Source organism: Puntigrus tetrazona, chromosome 10 (genome assembly GCF_018831695.1).
Source record: "Puntigrus tetrazona isolate hp1 chromosome 10, ASM1883169v1, whole genome shotgun sequence".
Taxonomy (NCBI): domain Eukaryota; kingdom Metazoa; phylum Chordata; class Actinopteri; order Cypriniformes; family Cyprinidae; genus Puntigrus; species Puntigrus tetrazona.
This window is the reverse complement of record NC_056708.1, coordinates 503,412-521,852: the sequence shown is the minus strand read 5'-3', so window position 1 is coordinate 521,852 and position 18,441 is coordinate 503,412. Positions and strand designations below refer to the sequence as shown.

Here is an 18,441-nt window from a genome sequence, read left to right as displayed (position 1 = left end):
AGACCCACGGCTGGCTGCTCTTCCAGGAGAAGGTGCGCTTGGTTAACTTTAACACATCACTTTGACCTTTCGTGACACCTCTTGGAAGAGATCTCTTATTTCCTCGATGGATGACTGGAAGCACTGTTTTCGACAGGTGAAATACACCAAGGTGTTCCTAAGAGACACTACGCTGATCTCTCCGTTATCAATGCTGCTGTTCGGAGGAGATATCGACGTGCAGCACAGGGAGAGACTCATCTCTCTGGACGGATGGATCTACTTCCAGGTGAGGAACGCTTCTGTAGCTGAGACCTGACCGACCGTCAAACTGTAAGATGACTCTAGTGAGAAGAGTTAACAGCGTTTCACTTCCCATCAGGCTCCAGTCAGAATCGGCGTGATCTTCAAACACCTTCGTAAACTGATCGACTCCCTCCTGGAGAGGAAATTGGCCAACCCCAAAATGAACTTGGAAGGTAAACTATTTCAATTTTATTAAATAATTTTTTTTTTACATTTTTTTATTTTATTTTATAAATTAAATTAAATTTCTATTTTTATTGTATGTATTTGTATTTTATTTAATTTTATATATTTGTAGAATAATAGTGCAGTCTTTCTGTTTGAACACACATATGATTCCTTTATTTCTCTCCTCTTCAGACGAGAAAACCATTCAAATCATTACAGAACTGATCAAGTCAGAAAACACGCTCTGAGGAAGTGGCTGCTGGTTTTACTGAAAGGGTGGCAAACCTCACTGAGGCGAGAAAATGTAAATTATATTGCCAAACCAGAATAAAATTATTTTAAGAACAAACAAATGTTTGTGGTGTTCTTTATCATAACAGACTCTTTCCAGTAAGAATGCAGAGAAACTCTCTTGTGGTTATAATCTAACTGGTTTGTTATTGAAAGAATAAAACGATGGTCTTGTAATTGTGACTTAAATGATGTGACTGTTCATGTCTTAAGTCTGACACGCAATTATTATAGATGAATAATAGACATTAAAAGTTATCTTGAGTAATGTGTCTGACAGTAGACTTTTGAGGACGCAATTTTTTTATATTATTCAGAGAAAAGACACAAAAAGCATTATGTTTGTGTAATAGTACTCTGATAGTCTTTATGGCTCTAAATGAATGTCTATCTGTTGTAAAAGCCTATAAAACTGAATAATCAATAAGTACATTAGTGTGCTTCCTGACAAACCCATCAACAACACGGTTCTTTCCAGCAGAGAAAGGTCTTCATGTGTACACTCCTTATAGAATATAATGTTTGTGTGTATGTTACACAAACATATCTCATACATTATTTACAATGGTACCATTATTATTAGCATAAGAGGATGTGGATGTAGTGTTGATATTTGTGTACGTGTTTATGTAGGTATTGATGGGTTATGTGTAGATATATGTATATATGTGTAAGTGTGAGTGTATACAAAACAATTTGGCCTCTTGAACTGTTATAAAAACACCCCTACATTCGTTATCTTTTAATTAAGAGATGGTGTAGGCCTGTGGTCTCAGTGTCTGGCCGACATCAGCCCTGTCTGCAATTAGTTTGCTAAATGTGTTCGCTGTCTGCCGGTTTATTATTATTTATCATTATTGATATTATCAGAACTTCTGCCTCTAATAATAAAATGCTGTGGTCCTCAAATCATTATTTTCATAATAATTAAAAACTGAAAAATAAAAACCCGTCCCGCTAATGGTGTCTAGCTGGCTGTGTATAGGCCGAGGGTTTATTATTAGAATTGAAGAAATATTCCTAACATTTTTAACAGTAGCTGATTTAAAAAAATGTACAAACTAAAAGGTTATTCTCTTCTGACGTTGTTTTACGAAATGTTTTAAGGACGCGTTGTATTTTCTCCAAACAAACACGGCTTCTGAAGAATTAATACCGCTCTGAGGGATTCAGGACAGGGAGTGGGCGGGGCTTCGTTTGGCGCTCAATTGAACGGGCGCTCTGAAGCGCGCGGACTCGAGGGTCACGTGACTCACCTGACGATAACGGTCAGACAACCGTCTCTCGGCGACGTGACGCCCTCCGCTGCTTTATCACGGCATCCCGCTTCAGTACAGAGGTTTAGGACTTTGCACGCGAATGATTTAATAACACAACAATAAATAATTACATTTCTATCAGCAGGAGCATGCAGCGCTGTCAGCCAACCAATCACCTGCCGAGGATCTGCTGGACTTCACCACAGGTCAGATGTGATTTACCTCAGAAAAAAAATACATTAAGATACACAGTTTGATCATTTCTCATTATCATTGTAATACGTTTTAATATTGTTGTATTAGGCTATAAATTATTTATTATTTAAAAAAAATGCTCTGAATTCAGTGTTAATTTCTATATCTTGTATCTTGTCCACAGGTGAGCACTGATACACATTTAATGACTCTTGAAGAAAACGCAGGTCTGGATCTCTCTCTAGAGCTGAACAGACAGGTAGGTTTAACCCAGAATCACCTCCTTTCTGTTTTCATTTAAAGTTAATTGACTGAGCTAACTCGACCCCAGTTCTCTTAAAGGGTTACTTCACTCCAAAATTAAAAATGTTGTCATTAATCACTTACCCTCATGTCGTTCCAAACCCGTATAGCTTTGTTAGTCTGCGAAACACAATTTCAGGTATTTTTGATGAAAACTGAGAGTCTTGTGACTTTCTCATTGACTGCCAAACAATTACACGTCAAGACGTCGTCTGAATGCTCATCTGACATCCCAGTGTCTTCCTAGCACTATTTTATCCACTGAACAAACACACGTCCTGATATTTCTGAGTTCTGTGTGTTCCTGGGTCAACATTTTAATACAAAAATGTAATTTTGACCACGTCTCTACACCTTACCCATGAGTAATGCTAAAAACCAAAAGAAAATGATAGATGCATGCCACTGAAAGCCTAAACTTTACAAACACTATAACATAGTTCTTCAGATCTGATTGGTCAACAAAGATTGATCCAGGAACACGTAGAACTTGGTAAAATGAAATGAAAAGAAATGAAAGAAAAACTAAAGTAAAGTAAGTAAAAGTTCTAGGCCTAGGTTTCTGTCCATCTTTTCTAATGCAACAAAATCAATAGCAAAATCAAATCAGTAGCCTGTATGACAGGGAGCGACATCGCTTTGTTTTCTTTATTTTGTAAGGCAGTGTTTTGTTATTGTGACTACACAAATAAAAATGGACTATGATGTCTCAGTCGTTTTTGCCGTCATAAGAAACTAATTCAAGCGATCGGCACGCATTCATTAAAACACCTCGGCCTGTTCATCATCAAAAAGCAGCTACCATCACTACTCAGTTTATATAGTTCATCCACCAAACACTGCACGTGTGAAGAATCATAAGAAATAATAGTATTTTCATTCGTTTTCTAACATATTTTAAGGATATGTTACAGAGCGAGAAGAACTAAAATAGCTTTCGGTAGCCTATAATGTTTATCTGTATTTATAATGTAAGTAAACTTAGCTTTATTAACCAGCATTAGACTATTCATGAAACTCATTTATTCTCAAATCATCCTGAGATTCGTGACTGCATGAGTTTTACTCCTCGGGCTGAAAATGAAACTTCTTGGCTTCTCTAAAAAAGCTTTTAAGAAGTTGGTCAAATTGAGGTTTATTCAAAACTACACAATCTCGTTCTCAGCAAGGTTACATAACAGCCTATAGTTATAAAAAAAGACGATTGTCTGCATCTATTCATTCAATGTAACGAAGAGAACTTTTCAAAGAGGCAAATTGGATTTAAACAGCTTTAATCTTAAAATCCAGACCTAACCTGTGGGATTTAACAAGTTGAAAACATTTTAGAGAACTGGAAAAATATTCACCCTGCAGCTGCTGATTGCTACATAAAAATGTCCCATGTGACATAATTGTTGACCACTTCTCTTTAAAGTTATATTTCTTAGCGACTCAGGAATGATTATCTTGTGTTTCTATTTGTAATTCAAATAACTGAGCTATCTATTCAGTGTCTGCCGCGTGACGTCCGATTAGCTGTTTCTTATGAAAAGACATGAACGTGATGGAGATCCTTCTCTCAGTCGGGTATGCAGACCGAGTGACTCTGAATGAGGGATCATTATGAATCACATTACCTCATGCCAGTACTCACATACTTCACTAACTGTGTTAGTGAGCAATAATCACGTGTCTCTCTGCAGCTTCATGCCACACTCAGGAGAAGACAAGAGGAAATATCTGCCCTGAAGGAGACTAATGCCCAGCTGAGAGATCTGGCCAAACAGACTGAACATCACGCCACAATACTAGAAGTAAAGCATTCGTTCCAGAAAATAATCAAAGCTATTACAGTGTACGGTTGACACTCTTCTTGTCATTCTGAGTTTACATTTTATATCTGAGAAAAATGTCACAATACTGATTTTTTTCTCATGTTTCATTTTTCTCACATTTTTATCTGAGGAAGAAGTTAGAAGTGCAATAAAAACATTAGCATTACCCATTTATTTAATGTTTGTCTTGCTATTCTGAATTTATAAATACAGAAAAAACTATGACTATTTATCACACAATTCTGACTTTTGTTTTTCACAATTCTAAGAAAAATACAGTATTGCAAGACTCAGCGAAAAAGTGTGAATTCTGTTTAAATGTTGTATGCAATTATGTGAATTTTTACAAATTCTTTTCTGAGAAATAAGTCCTAAACGAGTTTATTTCACACAAACTAAAAGATGTTACTTTGTGACTTTTTATCTGACTTTCCTAAATGCTCATAAATGCTTAATTTAATATCTTAAACTGACCTTTCTGACATTTTCTCAGAATTTTGAGGTTTTACTCAGCATTTTTTTAAAAATTAATGACAGAAAAAGGCTTCCATAGATTGCAGTGATAACTCATAAATTCAGCATAAAATCTACATTTTATTTAAAACAAATTGTGGATGCTTGACCTGTGCATGTTATTCCAATGGAAAAAGGTGAAAAAATACACCACTTTGAACAGTAATTTTAACATTTCTTAACTTTTCTAAATAAATAACTTTGTATATGTTTACATTTATTGGGAATTTTTTGCAGGTTTTGTAATATAAATGTTACTATGTCTTTGATATTAGAATAGCGACATAAATGCTAAATTGAACATTCAGAAGTCAAGCGTTTCAAAAACTGACTTTACCTTCCACATGTATATCTGTGAAGCTTCAGCAGCCAGAGGGCAGCAAGACCTCCACATGTTTGGTGTCACACCCTTCAGTGACCGTTTGTCAATTCCACTTCCTGTCTGTTAGGCTCTGACAACATCGCCCCAGAGAGACTCTGTATCACACTGCACAGAGGACCTTTCTTCTGAACACTGCTGGATCTCTCTGCTGACACGAGAAGAGCCATCAGATCCATCATCCACAGCTTTGACTAACTCCACCACCGCTGACAAACAAAGCCCAGCAGCAGGGGTCAAGCGGCAGCTGTGGTCCAGCTGGAACGACCTTCTCTGTGAAGATGCTGAGGACGCCGGCTTGAACCGTCTGTCCGGTTACAAGCAGCCCAGACTTGTACAGGCAGACCAGGAGAATCTGAAGGCCCAGCTGGACCGGGTCGAACAGGCTCCTCGGCAACGAAGTGAAGATTCAGACCTGACCCAGAAGCAGAGCCTTGAGATGTCCTCCGGAGGCTTGATCGCACAAAGGGTGAACGTATTTGGGGCTTTCCGTGGACTTCAAGTGGTTACACAAACCCCATCCGTCACATCTGATCTCAACACGAGTGGAGATGATGGAAAAGTGTGCTTTAAGACCGCAGTCAGGGACCACAGTACAGTAAAGACCAAGGTTTTCCCACATGGAAAGGCTTTCACCGCTCACACGCCGAGTGGATCTTGTAGGTTCCTTTGGGTTCCTGAACAGCTTTATGATTCAAAGAGTTGAATGTGTATTATAAAATCAGCAGTGTTCCATGTAGATCAAAAGAACTGTTCTGTTTTGATTGATTGAGAACCTTTTAACATCCATGGAACATTCCAATGTGCAAAAGGTTCATCGCCGAAAGAGGTTTAAGAACTTTCCACTGCAAGGTTTCAAATGTGACTGCTCCTCAGCCCTGACCTTGTGTAGAAACAAAATGTCGGCCGGCTGCATGCTTCAGAATCTTGGAAAAACGCTTTCTATTCACGACTCAACGGACACTTCTCAACAGTAAAGCCACAATGTTCATCACAGGAGATCAAATCGTATATACACTATATTTATTGAAGCAACATATCCAGTGATACAGGACTCTGTATTGACAGTGTGTAGAATTTTACAATAAAAATAAATTATATATTTTTGGCCTTTATAAAAAGCTGATTTAAAAATCAAATGTGTCATTTCTGGACCACTAGCTACACCAAAACTGAATTTTAAAAATAACAAAAGAACAGATCCTTTCCTGTTTTCCATTGGCCAAACATGTAGCCCCGCCTCCAAACTCACCCTATTGGTTGAACCCAGTAAAGCTTTTCAAACCCACAGCAATTCCATTTGATGCCACTAGTAGTGCAGAATTGTACATCCTTTTTTACAGTAAATAAAATACAAATATTATACAACATTGGTGATGTTATCGTTGTAGTGAGAACTTCAGGATTTGACGTTTTATGATTGTAAAAGTGTCAAAGCTCACTGTGTTTGCTTGCTCGGATTTTAGGTTAGCAAGTTAACAATGTTTTTTTTGTTTTGTTTTTTGTTCATACAGAGACAGGGAACCGCTTCACACCACATGGTATGAGGAAGCTGGCTACAGCATTAAAGGCTAACTAATGTGTTTTTCAACCCTTGATACAACTGTAACAAAAATGCCTTCACCATATTCCTACTGAGCAGCAAAAGGGCTTGCAAAGACTGAAAAAGAGGAAAATGAATCACTTGAACACCATTTCTTCAAGGGAGCATTCCAGGTATTCATAAACAACATTATTAACTGTATAATACTTGGTCCAACGTTAATATCATACTGTTTGTGAATTGCACGACAAGTTTACATTCCTGCTGAAATTCTTACCGAGCCACGAACTTATTAGTATCGTATGAGGCTGTACCCTGGTTCTGCTACGGTTGAGTATAAATGATCATCTGAAAAACAAAGATACAACAAGAAACAGGAACTGAATACACATACAGAAAGAACGCATTAACTTTTGGCTATGTGCATACAGTATAATAGTTTCATACTTTCTGCAGTTGGTGGTGGAGGGGCTGCTGCTCTCCTGAAATAAGCACAAGAAGATGTGAGAGGTTTAAACTAATCACTGAAAGGTAGATTTCTGTGAAGAGCGAGGGCTGACCTGCCAGCTGTGGGCAGGGAACGAGTGGGAGCTGATCTCTGATTATTGTAGAAGTTCTCGTATGGAACAGGTGCTGAGAAAAGATCAGGTTAATAAACATTACAAGAAAGTTCGTCCAAACATAAAATGTCATTCAGCTCATTTCTGAGTGGAACTCAAAGAGAAAGACTGTCAAGCTCTAAAAAGTGCAAAGGCAGCATAAAGACAGGGTTATTAAAGAAAACTGAAACTAAAAACCATTTTTAAAAAAAGTGTTACTTAAACCTTTAACTCAAGCTGAAAAAAATACAAAAATGTTTAATTTCAGTTAGATGCCAAGGCTACATTTCTCAATTTAGTTTAACTTGATGTAGTAAAACAAATAAATGGGATAAATGGGATAAAATTAAAATATTAAAAACTATAAAACTAACTATATTAGAAAAAATACTATCAAAATTAAAACTGATAAAAAGTATTATTATTATTAAAAGTAACTCAATGCTAAAATAAAACTGCATAAAAGTAAACCATATGCCCCCTCAGAAGTTTTTGGTGCATGAGTATATTTTAGTGTAGCGTGGTCAGAGAGTAATATCTGAGTAATCAAAGACAGTGCATCAAATAGGAACATGTGGAATGAATGTGATTTTCAGTGGACAAAGTCATATGGAATCATTTTACGCTGCTTTTTTCATTTCAGAAAAAAAAAATAATGTGGGTAAATGAACAGAATTTCAATTGCTATTCAAATTAGAGGTAAAAAGTTACATAACACACAGTAAAAGTGTGTTCATATTAGAGGAACTTCAGCACAGTCTTGTACATCTGTGCCGGGAAATCCTTCATCCTCATGCAAACATGGACATCTTGATGTGCTGCCGTCAGTACCTGGAGGATTGTCTCCGGTTCTTCTGAGGTTGATAAAATGCTCGAGGTCTTCTTGAATGTTACATTGCTCCAGTGACTTCCTCACTTCCTCGTAGAGCTGCGTAACACAAACACACACGGTGAGGCCAGCTCCATCGGCGGCTCCTACCTGACGCTCACGCTCAGTTTACCTCATCGCTGGTGACACACTGCTGCGAGAGATGATTGAGATGAGTCCACACCACGCTCCTCAAGGTGCTGATCCTCTCCACTTCCTGTCTCTCAAAGAACTGTGGGAACACGCACAAGACGTCAAAGCAGAAAGATCATAATACCCCAACAAACGCCAAATATAAAGCGGCTCGTTGAAGCACGATTTAATTTAGTAACTTTTTGTCTAACTCAACAGGCTTGTTTGACCTTTAATGATTTCAATGGTTCAGTCGAGATGAAATTCTATGCACAAGCCTTTTCTAAGAGGTATGCAGGCTTCACATGACCTGACATGATCAGTTTGATTCGTCATGGATGTGAAAAGCGATCACCGTCGGTGTTGGGCGTAGAGCTCACCTCGCAGGCTTTGACATGCTCGTTCAGCCACTCGTCTCTCAGCTTCCCCAGCAAGGACACGTTCTGACTGTAGATCCTGTCTGTCATAATCCAACAAACAAGGAGCATTGAAATCACAAACTGAAATAGAAGAGTTGAGCAATACAGCTAGACAGTCACATCGCAATATTTCAAAGTCTTCTGATGATATTTAAATCATTTATTCTTTAAATCAGTTTCACTGTAATTTTAACAAATCTAAAAACTAAGTTTTAATAACCAAAAGATACTTAATAATGTGCATTTAGATTTTATATACACTCACATAATAATACATAGGTATGTAAACTATTTCTTTCAAACATTTTTCCCAATTATTTACTTTAATTGCATTTTACTTTCAAGGAAATATTTTTTAGGGGATAATACCTAACAACCATACTTCATTAATTTTTACAAAATACTGTTGAAAAAGTATGTCTGGTACTGCACGTATTGACATATGAATAATAGGTTTATAATGACACAAGCCTTAAAACTCAACGTAAGGGAATCAGACTACACTGTTTCAGTGGTTTGCTGCTGATTCACTGAATCGGTGGAGAATCGGAGCGTGGTTCTTACCAGCTTCCTCCGCCGTCTGCTTGGCTTGCTGTGTTTTGGCATACAGCTAAAAGTATAAGAGAGTGACATTATTTATACAACAGAACAGTCATTCAAGTCAGATAAACGGCTCTTCTCTCTTTTTTAGCTGTTCTCCAACAACAGTTCTGTCTCTAAAGAGATGAAGACTGATAGCTCATTTACTGCAAAAGTTTTATAGCCTTTCAAGAGTCTTGTCCTCAGGGCAGTACAAATACTTCCAACCTCGCTGCCATGTTTTACAATGATTCACAGCGCTGTATGTCCCTCGGCAGTCATCTTTACCCAGTCGTGCCCTTCGTGGTTTGTTTTGCATGCTGCATTGCTCTACTAACTCATTTGCCTCCTCTGAAGAGATGCAGCTCCATGGAATTTAGGCCCAAATTTATCTCTCCATTTATAAAATGAAGTGCTCTATGTAAACATCCATAATGTGTAGCACACAAAACAGAACTGGATCTGAATCGCCTGAAGGACATACAAGTTCTTGCAAGGCAGCGAAAGATTAGTGTTGCATTATATTTTCAAATGATAGTTCAGTAAAGAACAAAAACTGTGTGGTGATTCAGTCACCCTCAGGTTGTTCTAGACCTGTATGAGTTTCATTATTCTGCTCAACACAAAATAATATATTTTGAAGAATGTTGGTAAATTTCAAACATTGAGATTCTTCCGTATCATTCTAGAATGCTGGATTCTGATTGGCTGGAATGTGTGCTTGACCAGCTCAAATGAAAGCTCTGGGTACAACGCAGCATCTAAAATATGCAGTGACTGTTTCTTTTTCCTGTTTTCACACTCATTTGAACATACAGATCTCATCAGCGCTTCAGCACTATTTCTCTACTAAAAAAACTCTGCTTGACAGAAGAAAGAAACCCATACGGGTTTGCAATGACTTAAATGATGACTGAATTAGAATTTTCCTGTGAACGTTTCCTTAAAAGAGTGTTTCATGTCTCCAGGTGTAAAACTGGATAAGCACTGGTTAAATGTTTTAAATGCATCTCTTGTCAGGTATTTTATTAATCAGTGTGATTGGGAAGTTATCACACTTCCTAAATGTCTGCCTTAGTCTGAATTGCTCATATGAGTTTAATATTAAACAGTTGACCTTTTGGAACATCAGTAAAAATATAACTTGCTCAGGGCAGTAAGATCAGAAAAGAAGAGGTTTCTATATAATGCACTAAAATGTAAGTGAAAGCAAGACTGTTGTGGTCATACAAGACAGAAAATAAAATAGATGCACTGTCACCATTTACTTACGTACCTTTTCTTGCTGCTTGGAACTGCTGGTGGTGGCATTTCTGTTCATGTTCTGTTCTGCTTCCTCTTTATCTCGACACTTTTGCTCATAAGTCTTCTTCGCCTTAAAAAAACCCCACCTTTATTACACTGTAAACAGCTCACTACAAACTAAAAGTGCACACATTTCTCATGATATCCAAATCTTGAGATTAGGGCAGACACATAAACATATACAATTATAATTCATTTATAGGTATTAATATCTCTTTAATATTTCATTAGATTTATTTAAATGGAAGGGCAGGTCGTGAGGAACAAACTACCACGCATCCTACTACATAAAACATTTTGGTTTTGTAACTTTACTAGGATTCTAAATATGGAAAATATTATTTCAAAATAAATTGATGTGAAATAATTGGTTGAATTAATGGTTAAATTGGTTGGTTTATTTCTACGAAAGCATCGCATGCAACATCACACGTTCTTTTCTAGTAAATACTGATGCATCATGGGACACCTTGAGGCCAATAAAATGAAACTTAAGGGTTTATTTACCAACCTGAATTCAACACTTTCAAGAATGCTTCATTTAAGCTTGAATGAGAAGCTGTCTTTTAATGAACAAAGTCATTCAGCACAGATCACTTCCCATTTTGTGCAGCTAAAATCAGGTGCACTTATTCACTTCCCTCCTGCCACTAAATCAGAACATATACTTCCCATAAAGGAAATAAGGTACCAATGAAAAGTGGGCAGCTGAAACAACTATTTTAGAAACAGCACAGATAACAATATACAAAGTGCTCTCTCTTTCATACTTACCTCAGCCGTTTTCTTACATTGTGCCGCCTTCTGTTTATGAAGAACATCCATATGCTGTTCTACCTGAAAAAAAAAACTTCAGTTCATATCTCTTTTTGTCATTTTCATGTCATTTATTAAGTTATTTTTGATGTTACAGCTTCAAAACATTAGAAACGGTACATGATTTTACGGTGCCATCAGCCAGTAAGTCATTAACTTGCAACTGGTCGCATTTATTCCTCAGATTATTGAGTAGATACTGAACACCCGAGAGCAATGAGATGAATGGGGGTGCTAACTATCTCCAGGTATAAAAAGTTTATCAAATCTATTTGGGCACAATGGTAATGTAAAAAGACTTCCCTTCTAATCTGATCAGTAAATAATGAAGTATTAAATGCTGTTTGTCCACTCTACCTTCTTCCGGGCCTCTTTCTGTTTCTCTCTGAAGTCTTCTAGTTTCTTAGCTTCCTCCCTCATGGTGTGGGCCAAATGCAGATGGGCCAAACTGACATTTTCTGTTTCTAAACACACGTTTTAAACATAAAGGAGGGTGACAGAACAATACACTTTAAAAACATTTACTTACGTAATTTGAAAACATCAAGCGATCGTTTCAGGGTGCTAAAAACAGAAAATGTCGATGAGTAACCAACGTCCATTTTGTGCAGTAAAACAACTTAAATTTCTGACATCAGTCACTGGTATAAACCACATTTTTTCTTCTCCACACCCCCATAAGTGAGAGCAAAGGCACTAACCACAAACCATCTACAAATGTGTGAGCGAACCAGACACTATTTAGGTTGTGCTTTAGGTTGATCATCAGTATCAGTCTTTTTAAGGGGATCGATATCTAACCAGAACAACAGTGATTTTTCATATTCACTCAAGAACCATCTGACTAAACAAATCAACCTCCGTAAAGAATACTAACAGTAAGATGCATGCTACACATTTGCTAATGGCTTTTTAAAACACTGTGAAGTCTGATGTGGCTCTGGCTCCTCTTTTTAGAGTCTGATGGCTTAAAATATGAATGGCATACCTCTCAACCAGAACCACACAGTTTGATGTTCTTAGCTAATGAACCCCACAAATAATAAAGTACACCTGGGTACTTACTTCATCTCGCTGTGTCCACACACTTTCTTGGACAAACCCAGCAGCTCCTTGGCATATTTTTCTTCTATCGCGGCTCTAAAAAAATAAGAGTTTTTATATTTTAGATTAATGTTTTGTACGTAATGACATATTGAGTTCATCTGTCGGTTTGCTTGCCTGAAATGTATAAGGCATGAATATTGAGATTTAGCGTCACTCTTTTCAAATCAAGTAAATATTTCCACACTTTTTTGAAGTTGTCTCCAGCACAGTTTGCCAACTCTGAAAACACAATTCTACATTTCTCTGCAACACTATCAAGAAATGTATTTATTTGTCTGAGTATCCCAAGCAGTCCGCTAGGATAATAAGATTTCAAGAAATTAGGTCATACATTGACAAATAAAATCAAAGCTAAAGTCAACTTCTTAAAACGTTACTAATCATGCGTTAAGTTCTTTCTTATTCTTATTTGGAGGAATTTCGGAAACCAAACAGTTTCTGGTCCCTATTGATTTGTATAGCATTTTTTTCTTTCATAATGAAGTCAAAAGGTACCTTGGTTTGGTTTGGCTATCAGCGCTCTTTATGTGCGACAGAAACTCAAACATGTTTGGAACAACTTAACTTAGCAACTTTTATTTGATAAACTATCCCTTTAAGAAAGTAAAGTGGCTCGTTTTAATTTCGTATTGACTATAACTTCCAGTCTTTGTTTCTGTAACTCTTTGATTTAACACAGCGGAGCATTGGGAAAAAAATGAGAGCTGTATAAAATGTTCACATCAACAACAGGAAATCTCGCAACTATGCTAGTAAACCCTTTGTACTTAAAGACTTGAGTAATGTGTTAAACCTGTGAGAACATCGAGATTCGAGGCTGAAGTGTCAGACTAGGTGTCTCACCTGGCCTTCATGAAATCCTCGATTTCTTTGCATGTCCTCTTGCCATCATTCAGGTGCTGGATGATGCTGTCATATCCAGCTGTGCTGATGATATCGGTGTTCTGATACAACGACCAAAAAATAAATAATATTAAGCCACACACAAAATGTTTCGTCAAGTAACTTCACAATAGTCACACTGTTAGAATCCACAAAGTGCCACATGAATCACCAATTCCTCATTGTGCAGCCACTGTTGACTATCATTACCCACCAGAGCTCAGTCTCTGTAATTTATGAGTCTGAGGGGCAGACATGGCATCATACCCAAAGCCACAGTCAACATGAAATATCTCCCAAAATAAAAGCTAAGAAAACAAAACTAAATTGCTCCTTATATCCTGCTTTGCCTAATAAGGTCTCAGTCTTCAGTCAGACGGCACTCTCAGATACTCTCTTTAACAATATATAAATAAAAATAGTAACAGCCTAATATTTAATAAGAATGAACCGTTTGGGTTTTTTAATTAAGCCCAAGGCTGGACACTGTGTGCTGAACACACTTCCCTTATGAAGGGAAATCCAGGCGAGCTCAAAAAGACTTAACTATTTGTTAAACTCCTGTCAAATCAGAGCACGCCGTCTATCATCAAGTATTATCTAAAGAAACAGGTTGTCCTCTGTATTTTTCAATTAGACCTTTCTGCGTGTCCCCCAAAATACGACAAGCTTACCCAAAAATTATCCTTGAAACGTAGTTCTCTCATCGCGTCGGATGCTGTTCTCTCTCAGAAAGTGAAGTTCCGTATCTGCTGGTAATAACGCTTTCAGAGAGACGCGAGGATCGCGCGAGCGACGCGCCTCAGGGTCCTAAACGCGACCAGAGTCCACAGAACTTCAGTGGACTGCTCCACCACCTAGTGATTAAACTGTGTACTCACAGCTCTGACGAAGCGATAAAATAGTCATCTCTGTGCTGTAATATAATAGAATGTAGGGTAGAGTGGGTGAAAATGCTCCCTATCTAGAGGCCCAACTGTATTATTGATGTTCTCCAAAACAATAATCCATAAAACACTTTTTTCTTTCTGAATGGAAATTCTATAACTGTAATTAGTGTCGGGCAGGCCATACAGAGGAATTACAATAATAATTATGTGATATTATAAGAATGTGTCTCCAAACTTCTCGTTTCAATGACCTTTACTACAGAACTGATTTGATGTCAAGGTTTAGTGACCGATCAAAAGTAACCCCAAGATTTCGTACATGTTGTTAAACGCCAGCTGCAGGAGAAAGCCAATTAAATTCAGAAGAAACTTTGCATTTACTTTCATTTAATCGCAATGCAATTCCTAATTAAACATTTAATCTCCTCGCAGCACTTGAAAAACCATTATCTTTTCTTTTTTTTTTTTGCCCGGAAGATTGTCATCATAGCAGTGGTATGATACAGAGGTAAAAAGGAAGCATATAAAGTGAAAAAAAGGGCCAAAAATAGACCTTTGGTGCACACCGCATAATAAAGGAACCAACCGATAAAATTCCCCAGTGGTTACTGAGAAGGTTTTGTCTTCAAGGTCACTGCAGGGCAGTCTATCCACCTTTTCTAGGCAATTTAGCAGGATCTACAAGAAATCTTTACGTTGTTTAGTGTTTCCTGTGTTGTCCAGAAGATATTTCATGTAGTAATCCAAGCTTTAGAAACACTAAAATAGACTAAATTAAGCAAATTCATTGAGTATTGACCGTTTATAATTAATGACATACCACTATAATCAAACAAGACATAATAAAACTACACAAGCTAGGGTTAGGTTATTTTTACGTTCTTTTTAAACCAAAGTAATCAACAGACGTTTCAGTGATCCACATATTGTCCTCACGATAGCCCAGTGGTTCTAAACCAGCGGACTGTAAAATAAATTATAACTAAGTTATATTAAAATAATCTTATTTAAAAGGAATCTAACCTGCTCTAATGGACATAGCCGTCAAAAGAATAATAAAATAAAATACAGCAGTAAACTTTAACATCTTTTAAATCGGGTCGAAAAATCATTTTAATTTAAAAGGACTCCTAACCCTTAAAATAGTTTTTACGGAGATAAAAAGCCAGTTTTTTCAACAAATTTGATTTTTTCTGAAGTTATTTCAGTGATTTAATCTTTACTTCACTTACTGCTTAATAAATATTTCTGATTATTATCTGTTGAAAACAAATTTTTTAGAAAGTTCAAAAGGGACATATTTTTAGCATTGTAATTTTAATTTTTGTACCTTCATAGATGTTCAAAAAAACCCCATGCAACTCAAAATAAAACAGGCTTTGTTTTGTCTACCATCTTTATTAAAAACGAAGGGCACAAACTCACTCTCTCTAGCCAACCCCTTTAAAACCCACAACCATGAAAATCTCAAATATAAAAAGACACGTACAACGAACAACTACTTCAATAAAACCTAGTCTAAAATATACATACAAAGTGTCCCGGTAACCACATTGGCTTTGAAAGCGTGGTGCTCTACAAAGACAAAAACTTAGCAATTACACATTAGTCAAAATGAAGCCAGGTCTCGTGGACCGTGACGTGTCTCGGGAGGATTCAGAGAAGGTTTGGAGGGCGACAGAAGCAGAACGGCAGAGCAAGAATCTGTTAAAAAAGCAGGCAGGTGTTATATTCTCCTGACGGCGTCGTCGATCTCACCCATCTGCTCTTTGAGCTGGTTCCACTGCTCTGGGTTCAGTGAAATACCTACAACATCAAACAGAACTCTGAGAAATAAAAACTAGCCTCACATTATATGAGCTTTGAGCATTGAAGTTGGCAAGATCCATCTAAATGAGTTATTAGTTCTCATCATCACTCGGAATGCTAAACAGAATGCTTTAGTTTTAATATATGTAATAATTTGAAGTGTTTCTGAAATACTCCGCTCCTACCTTTCCGGCCTGGTTTCATTTCACCTTCTTGGTCCATCCAGTACTCCCGGATATCAATCAGCACTTTTCCCTTGAAATCCCGAACACTCACATACCTCATCTTTCCTATCTTAAAAGAGAGAAAACGATACATATAATATCATTTTATATGATATATAATTGTGTGAAGCTAATCTGCTTTAAGCTGCTTGTGTTGGCAGCGTTCTTCACCTGGAACATGTTGTCATTTTTACTGCTACTGCTTTTAGAGGCAGATGACACTTTTGAGGTTTCTCCACTTTTTTGTTTCTTTGATGGCTTTTCTGGTGCCGCTTGCTTCTTTCTCTTAGCCTGAACACAGAACATCACACACATCTTACATTCTAATGTTCTGGCGACACAAAACCGGTGGTTATTTTTAAGAAACGTCCACATTTGCAGATGGAAATCCTCCTGGGTGTTTCGTGCTTTTCCATCAATTGTATGAAAGCGTAATTAGAGGATATTCACTTCTATACCTTCGTCTCAACTTCACTGTCAGAGTCGCTGTCTGAAGTAGAAGACAACACTTCCTTTGACTTTGGCATTCTGAAAACGACGGCAATGCACTTTAAAGAAAAAAAAACATATGTAATTAACATGAATGCATTTAGCAATATACTCCTTGCAATTACCTTTGAAACAAGAAATAAACACAATCTGCGAGCAGGTAACAACTTCTTTATGGCTGCATCCTCGTGCTTTGCAGTGATGCTCTAGCTTACAAGCGTTTGCGATACAAATACTGCGTTTGCTTTGCAAAGAAGCAATGCTTTCGCTTTAACCTGTTGCCTTACGCATACATTAAAGAGAAAACAATCGATGGCGTCGCTCGTTCATAATTACTATAAGACCCAACAAGGCCGAGCGTATGAACGCGCACCAAGGTGGCCATTTACCAACAGTTTCCTTTTAATGAAACGACCTGTTATTGCAGCATTATAGTCGTACACGAATATTATAAAAGGATGCACGTATCAAATGACTTACGTGATGTCTTAAGGTAAACGTGGGGTATAATAGAGTTAAGTCAGAAGCTCATTCGATGCGCGCGAACATCCGTTTCTGCGAAACCTGTGCAGAGCGCGCGCTTGCGGAAGCGCCCTTGAAGAACTGCATGATGGGAAGTGTAGTTTTTGCACACATTCTTTTTTGTTTTTATTGACGTTTTTAAATGTTTCTAAATGCATAGACACGGGAGGACGTCATGAAGCACTCGTCTTACATTTTTTTGGTTTGTTTGTTGATATTATAAAACAGCTGCAATTAATAAGTTGGCAGCATATAGAAGGTGACTGAGATGAAGTAAAATATGTTTGATCCCTTGAAGATGCAGAAAGATAAGTTACTATAGAAAAAATATATATATTTCTATAATACAGAAGGTAAGAAGAAATAATACTAACATAATTTATTTGACCAAAACACATAGTTTACCCAGAGTGTGAAGGAACTGGCAACAGAAGAGCCTTCTAGATAATATTTATGTGGGATAGATTCAAATCAAGTACATCCTATCAAAGTACCAACAGGTCAAACAATGCCCTATATGAAAATATTAAAAAAGATGCACATGCATGTATAATATGTATGCTGTTGTGTTCACATTCCCTCACAGTTATGACCTTGTGTCCAAGATTTAGTCTTGCTTTGTCTGTGTCAAAGATGTGCACAGAATGAAAGAAATTACTCAAGAGCTGTCTTACACAAGAATAAAGATGATCAGTATAAAGACTTCTCAAGGTCAAGATTCAGCAGTCAGTGATTCTCCTCTTCTCAGATGCAGACGCTAAACTTGTTAGTGGCATTTACAATCATTGTGGGCGCCACTGAGGAATAGTTTATTCAATCACATGCGTTAATATGACTGAAATGAACATAAAGGATAACTCAATTTCTGCACTTCAATTACATTTTGATTGTTTTATTTCAAATCCCTTGTAGGCAATCCATGAAGACAAAAGCATTTTACTTGTTTGGTGTCATATTTACAGACAAGACAAAAGTCAGCAGAGAAATTATGAAGGAATCTAATCAGCATATATTTTTCAGCTACATCAGCTATTGCTCAGCAGCATT

At 37.2% G+C, this 18,441-nt stretch overlaps 4 protein-coding genes across 5 annotated transcripts in view; 2 read left to right on the top strand and 2 right to left on the bottom strand.

Moving 5' to 3' along the window:
• Positions 1 to 802, top strand: part of dhx29 (DEAH (Asp-Glu-Ala-His) box polypeptide 29) — a 14,909-nt gene extending 14,107 nt beyond the window's left edge. The window contains exons 24-27 of the mRNA XM_043250438.1: positions 1 to 32; positions 137 to 268; positions 362 to 458; positions 646 to 802. The exon at positions 1 to 32 is cut by the window's left edge and continues 262 nt beyond it. Of these exons, the coding sequence (XP_043106373.1) occupies positions 1 to 32; positions 137 to 268; positions 362 to 458; positions 646 to 701 (317 nt within the window). The 3' untranslated portion in view covers positions 702 to 802. The remainder of the gene's footprint in view (positions 33 to 136; positions 269 to 361; positions 459 to 645) is intronic.
• A 110-nt stretch (positions 803 to 912) lies between these two features.
• On the top strand, positions 913 to 6,070 carry LOC122352790 (multicilin). Its single transcript, XM_043250442.1, has 4 exons — positions 913 to 2,209; positions 2,383 to 2,457; positions 4,187 to 4,297; positions 5,281 to 6,070. Exons 1-4 carry the CDS (start codon positions 2,153 to 2,155, stop codon positions 5,914 to 5,916), a joined length of 879 nt encoding a protein of 292 aa, XP_043106377.1. The 5' UTR covers positions 913 to 2,152; the 3' UTR covers positions 5,917 to 6,070.
• Positions 6,071 to 6,216: 146 nt separating this feature from the next.
• On the bottom strand, positions 6,217 to 14,249 carry pstpip2 (proline-serine-threonine phosphatase interacting protein 2). Of its 2 annotated transcripts, XM_043250441.1 has the most exons (15): positions 14,135 to 14,249; positions 13,422 to 13,522; positions 12,537 to 12,611; positions 12,001 to 12,035; positions 11,829 to 11,935; positions 11,430 to 11,492; positions 10,627 to 10,725; positions 9,336 to 9,381; positions 8,733 to 8,812; positions 8,354 to 8,452; positions 8,184 to 8,280; positions 7,314 to 7,386; positions 7,201 to 7,235; positions 7,031 to 7,101; positions 6,217 to 6,870 (listed from the first exon to the last, which is right to left on the bottom strand). In XM_043250441.1, exons 1-14 carry the CDS (start codon positions 14,165 to 14,167, stop codon positions 7,046 to 7,048), a joined length of 999 nt encoding a protein of 332 aa, XP_043106376.1. In that variant the 5' UTR covers positions 14,168 to 14,249; the 3' UTR covers positions 6,217 to 6,870; positions 7,031 to 7,045. The 2 variants fall into 2 exon arrangements, with proteins under 2 accessions (XP_043106376.1, XP_043106375.1); XM_043250440.1 differs by having other exon boundaries at positions 6,217 to 7,101.
• Positions 14,250 to 15,732: 1,483 nt separating this feature from the next.
• On the bottom strand, positions 15,733 to 17,493 carry sub1a (SUB1 regulator of transcription a). Its single transcript, XM_043249978.1, has 5 exons — positions 17,353 to 17,493; positions 16,842 to 16,931; positions 16,555 to 16,674; positions 16,345 to 16,453; positions 15,733 to 16,156 (listed from the first exon to the last, which is right to left on the bottom strand). Exons 2-5 carry the CDS (start codon positions 16,908 to 16,910, stop codon positions 16,077 to 16,079), a joined length of 378 nt encoding a protein of 125 aa, XP_043105913.1. The 5' UTR covers positions 16,911 to 16,931; positions 17,353 to 17,493; the 3' UTR covers positions 15,733 to 16,076.
• Between the last annotated feature and the right edge of the window lie 948 nt (positions 17,494 to 18,441).